The sequence below is a fragment of the Fundulus heteroclitus genome, chromosome 22 (genome assembly GCF_011125445.2).
Source record: "Fundulus heteroclitus isolate FHET01 chromosome 22, MU-UCD_Fhet_4.1, whole genome shotgun sequence".
Taxonomy (NCBI): Eukaryota; Metazoa; Chordata; class Actinopteri; order Cyprinodontiformes; family Fundulidae; genus Fundulus; species Fundulus heteroclitus.
In genome coordinates, this window is record NC_046382.1 from 10,996,411 (window position 1) to 11,001,556 (window position 5,146).

The 5,146-nt window shown below is 43.6% G+C and overlaps 1 protein-coding gene across 1 annotated transcript; it reads right to left on the reverse strand.

Moving 5' to 3' along the window:
- Positions 1 to 753: 753 nt before the first annotated feature.
- calm2a (calmodulin 2a (phosphorylase kinase, delta)) lies at positions 754 to 5,146 on the reverse strand. Its single transcript, XM_012862386.3, has 6 exons — positions 5,011 to 5,146; positions 3,462 to 3,492; positions 2,403 to 2,546; positions 2,218 to 2,324; positions 2,010 to 2,145; positions 754 to 1,929 (listed from the first exon to the last, which is right to left on the reverse strand). Exons 1-6 carry the CDS (start codon positions 5,011 to 5,013, stop codon positions 1,901 to 1,903), a joined length of 450 nt encoding a protein of 149 aa, XP_012717840.1. The 5' UTR covers positions 5,014 to 5,146; the 3' UTR covers positions 754 to 1,900.

The window sequence follows — 5,146 nt, forward strand, 5'->3', positions numbered from 1 at the left end:
CAATATTCACTCACAGAAAACGTGTAGGCAGAGCTGAAAAGGTGCAAGCAGGACTCAGCTACACTGATGGTGCCAGGAGAAATGGACCAAAGTTCTGGTAAAACAATTTATACAGCACTTTTCAGTAACAAGACAAAGGATACCGAAAGTAATTGACCCAAGTCTTGTGGTTCAAAAGAATCCTAGCAAATCTATCTAAACAGTAAATCTCTAGTAAAAATACTAACTGGTGTATATCCAGATGAATTACGGGAAGCATGTGGTCTTAGTTACGGGGGGAGAGAGACAAAGAAAGCTTTAACCATGCAGTCACGCTGCATTTTAAAGTTAGAACTGATGAAATTTGGGAGGAACCAGCAAACACTGCTTTCCAAGAATGACCTGCATCTTTACAACTTTTGCATTTTGTTTGGATCACCAATAAACCTTTAGAAAAAGGTCAGTAGAGCAAACCATTTTAAAATACTTCCCTTTTAAAGCTTTGGAGATTTACTTTTGCAGCCCATGCAGTCATAAGACCAGGCTGTGGCATTGAATGGGTTCTCTAACTTTTAGCTCACCACTCCAAGCAAATCTAACCTTTTGTGGGTTTCACTAAAAACCTTTAGATGCATGCTCCCAAGTTACTGGTTAAAACCACGGTATTCAATAGTAACATGATGCAGATAAGACTCTGGCTGCCCATTTAGCTGACAGGTGAACACAAATGAAGCATATCACCAAAAGTAGTGGAGAAAAGAAACCAGACGGAGGAAGTCTACAATAGAGCTTTATTTCACCATTCAAACAGTTTTAGTATCTCTGCAAGCTACTGTAACAAACTCTGGAAAAAAGAAAGCCAACAGGTACACCTCTATTTACACCGGTTTCTGCCCCCACTTCCTTAACTGGGGCAGCTTTTTAAACGCAGAGCCACGCCATCGAGGAGACGACGCATGGCCCACGGTGAGGGGAGCAGGGACAGCGCAGGATGGCCTAATGGCGGCCATCGCTCGCACCGGGTCAACGCTCTGCTCCCTGATCCTTTTAAAACAAATCTGAGTCGAGCTCAATACATTGAGAGGCATTGGCTGATGCTCCTAAGTGCTTTTTGTGTCTTCAAACAGGGGAGGCTTCCAGTCAAACATTAAGCACATCATAAAAGAAAAACTGTTAAACCGGAGCGGTTTGTCCTCGTACAAATAAAATAAAAAACAGCAATTACAGGGTGAACAAAGTCAAGGCTTCATTTTAAACCGAGAAAACAAGACAGGTTTCAAATATGGGTAGATTGTAAATTTTATTGGAAAACAAAAATATACAACTTGGAATGGATTGTTTTTAGGCATGACCAGAGGTCAAAGAAAAAAAAAAAGAAAAGAAAAAGAAACAAGGAAAGTAAAAGTAGTGAGTAAAACATTAAAAAGCATGTTAAGATTAGTCATTTTCCAATATAGAAGAGCAGATACAAAAGAGTTTGTACGAGTACCAAGGAGATACACCCGTGTCGTTTTTTTTGCAGTAGTGCAATGCTGAGATTTCCATAAATACTTTGTCCATAGTCCATGCAGAGACTAAACTCTGCTACGATGCTTCCATGCCAACAGTGTTGCCGAGTGACAACCAGGTGACAGGTCTCCAACGTCGGCGCCAGGCGTGGAGGGGCCCCGAGCATCAGACCATCCCAAGCTCTCCGGCTCCCAGAGGCCGCCACCAGCTCCTGGTTGTACGGCCAATCCGTCACTCCAAAACACCATGACAGCAAAAGAAAGGGACATGGGGACAAGAGCCTATGCAGTTTACATGCAGTTCCTTTGGACAGCAGAAGGGGGCGGGGACGAAGGGGGGGGCTATTAAGATTTTACAGATAAATTACACAAAGAAAAAAAGGCAAATTTATATAGAAATCTGTACAAGGCCTTCACTTCGCCGTCATCATTTGTACGAACTCTGTAAGAAGAAAGAAACAGAGTTGTAGGTCTCATACGCCGCTGGTCGATCTAAACCACATTTAAACGTCAGCCACCAACCTTCATAGTTGACCTGTCCGTCGCCGTCGATGTCTGCTTCTCTGATCATCTCGTCCACCTCCTCATCCGTTAGCTTCTCTCCCAGGTTTGTCATCACATGGCGCAGCTCAGCAGCACTGATGTACCCATTTCCATCCTGAAGAAAAATCAGGCCAGCCATCAGGCGCCTGCCTTTAATTAACCGCGCCGCACGTTTGGGAGCGCTTACCTTGTCAAAGACGCGGAATGCTTCTCTGATCTCTTCCTCGCTGTCCGTGTCCTTCATCTTCCTGGCCATCATGGTTAGGAACTCTGGGAAGTCTATCGTGCCATTTCCTGAAAAAAAACAAAAGATGAGTGGTTGCAGCCAGAGCCAAGGGCTTTTACGGCTTCAAGCGTCTGAGCGGTTCTCACCATCGGCATCCACTTCGTTGATCATGTCCTGCAGCTCTGCCTCTGTGGGGTTCTGGCCCAGAGAGCGCATGACTGTGCCCAGCTCTTTGGTGGTGATGGTGCCGTCGCCATCCTTGTCAAAGAGCGAGAAGGCCTCTTTGAACTCTAGAGACAGAAAAGGTGACAAAACAACCCCTTAAGGCTTACAAAAGCAGCAAAATTAACGTCCAAGGCTGAGCTCATCATAATCTGGTTTCTACTGTTGGGCTAAACTCAGGCTGAGCAGAAGGACTGTCGGTCACCACAAACACACCGACGCGCTTCTGTTTACACCTCCAACTGAGCGAGTTTCTGGTTAAACACCCCGAGAGCAAGCATCAGGGCACATTCAGGACATCCCTGAGGCTTCAAGATGATGCTCACGTTTGATAAATGGTGGCATGCTGCAGATGGCTCAAGCCAGAAACTACAACCCATGTAAAGCTGGACAATAAAAAAGGAACGTGTTCTGTAATAGACCAATTCACTGCTTTAAAAAGGGAATCACTTTCTACCATTAGGTAGCTTCAAATTAATGCTACCAGTCACAACACAAGAAGCTAACAGCTTCAATCCTAATGTGACCCGCCCAGGAGGAGCTGCCTTGAATTTATAGCCACGACTCAACGAATAAACGCAGACAGCAAGTCGTCCTGTTCATAGTTTATCATCCAGGTCCCAGCTCAGCATATGAGCTCCTATGAGCCCCCAGCAGCTACTGCGGTTGTTGGTGGCATTCCAGCGCGGCCCGGCTAAAGCAGCAGTAAAACGGAGAGTGCCAACGCCTCAGGAAGAGCAGAGCTCCTCCAGATTACATCACGTAGAGAGCGCGGCGGCCGAGGAAATGCAAAGTTTTTCCGAGAGGGGAGTCCTTCAGCAGTCCGCAAACAGCAGAGGCAACAGCGGTTTCTTTCATTCCAGGTTTATGACCGAGACGGAGCCTTGTAGAACGCCTTAAAAGGCAAAAGTGTAAATCCGCCAGTCCTTAACGGAGGCCGGTGCAGCGAGTTATGGAGGAAGATCAGTGCAGCCATGTCTTACCAGCAATTTGCTCTTCTGTAAGTTGGTCAGCCTAGAATAAAAAAAAACAACATCAGAACTTTAATGAGATTAATCATAAAACATGAAAACACCTCACACCACTGCAATCTACCTGTGGTCAACTTTAGAGCCATAGCTAAGCTGCTTAGATAGCAGAAACTTGATCAAAGTGTATAAAATGCACATAATTTATGCAATTAACCAAAATGAACCCAGAATTAGATTGTGTAATAGCAAACAGTAATATAATGTTGAAATTTAAGACTCCTTTATTTGGTGAAACAAGTATCCACTGTCATTTAGACCCCTTACACACATGTCAAATCTTAATGCAATAGTTTTACAGAAACTATTAAGTGCCAAGAAAAAAAAAAGAAAAAATAGAACTTGGACAAATTTTGTTGCCAAATCCACATGTGACGCATGCATAAGCCATCAGAGGCCAAATCTTAATGCAAAGTAAAATAAATATTTTTTTGTTTAAAACTATTTTGATGCATTATCCGCATTATGATCCCATTGATCGACACTTGCTTGAGGAGAGAGAGAGAGAGATTGCTCAGAGATGAGCTGAACCTGCAATCATCGCAGAACAAGACTTAATAGACAGAAATAATAATTAATATTAAGAGATAACACGTCAACTCAGGTGCTGAATGGGGTTGCAGGTTATCCGCCCAGCCAAAAACGAATCAGGTTCAATAATCTAAACCCCAAGTGCTGTAAAGCTTGTAATCGCAGCTCGCTACGCAGGCTGTCGGTGCAAAACCAGCCCAAAAGGGAAGTGGTCTCCACCTCGGTCCTTTTTCGATAATTACATAATAGGAAGCGGCACTGATGGGACACGTCGCCCAAACACGTTAGTCCAGATGCCGGAGCAGCTTCAGGCGGCCGGTGACGGTAGACAACCGAGGGCTAATCATTTGGCGGGTAAAGGCTAGCTAGGAAGCGCTACAGCCCGCTAGCAGCCGTCAAGCGCCGGCTCTGCCTCGGACCCGTTTAGCACGACGATAATATACCATTACTTCGCGTCAAGGAGCCCAGCTACGAGCAAAACGGGCTGATGACAGTTTTTTCCCCCCGTTTTCTTTAACAGAAAACTAAGAAAAGTTTCATAACGGCTGTTGGAGCGTAAGCAGCATCGAGGATCAAACAACGCCCATGATGCTCAAAACACCAACATTTCAACCTCACGTCATTAAGATCGACTCAGAACGCTAGTTTCATTTTAATTAGGTTTTTTTTGTTTATTTTTTTTAGCAGAACTGCACATTTGCAACACAACGGGAACAGATAGTGGCACCAACTTATACTTCTAACAGCGTTATGTTGCAGCTTTACATCCGTACCCCCCGTTAAGGCTTTTTTATATATATATATATTATATATATATATATATAAGTAGATATATTCTCTAATATCTATATATATTATATATATATATCATATATATATATATATATATATATATATATATATATATATATATATATATAAAAACTTATCTTCGAAAGCTAGAGCTAAAAAATAAATCGTTCTCTTTTCTTACCATCTCAGCGTCGGTGCAGCAGCTACTTCACCACAAGCTCCGTTTAAAGGAAAAAGCCCAGAAAAAGTCTCCGCGACGTGTAGCAACGAATACTAAGCAGCCCTGCGAGCACACTGAGAGGGAGACCGGTACTGGA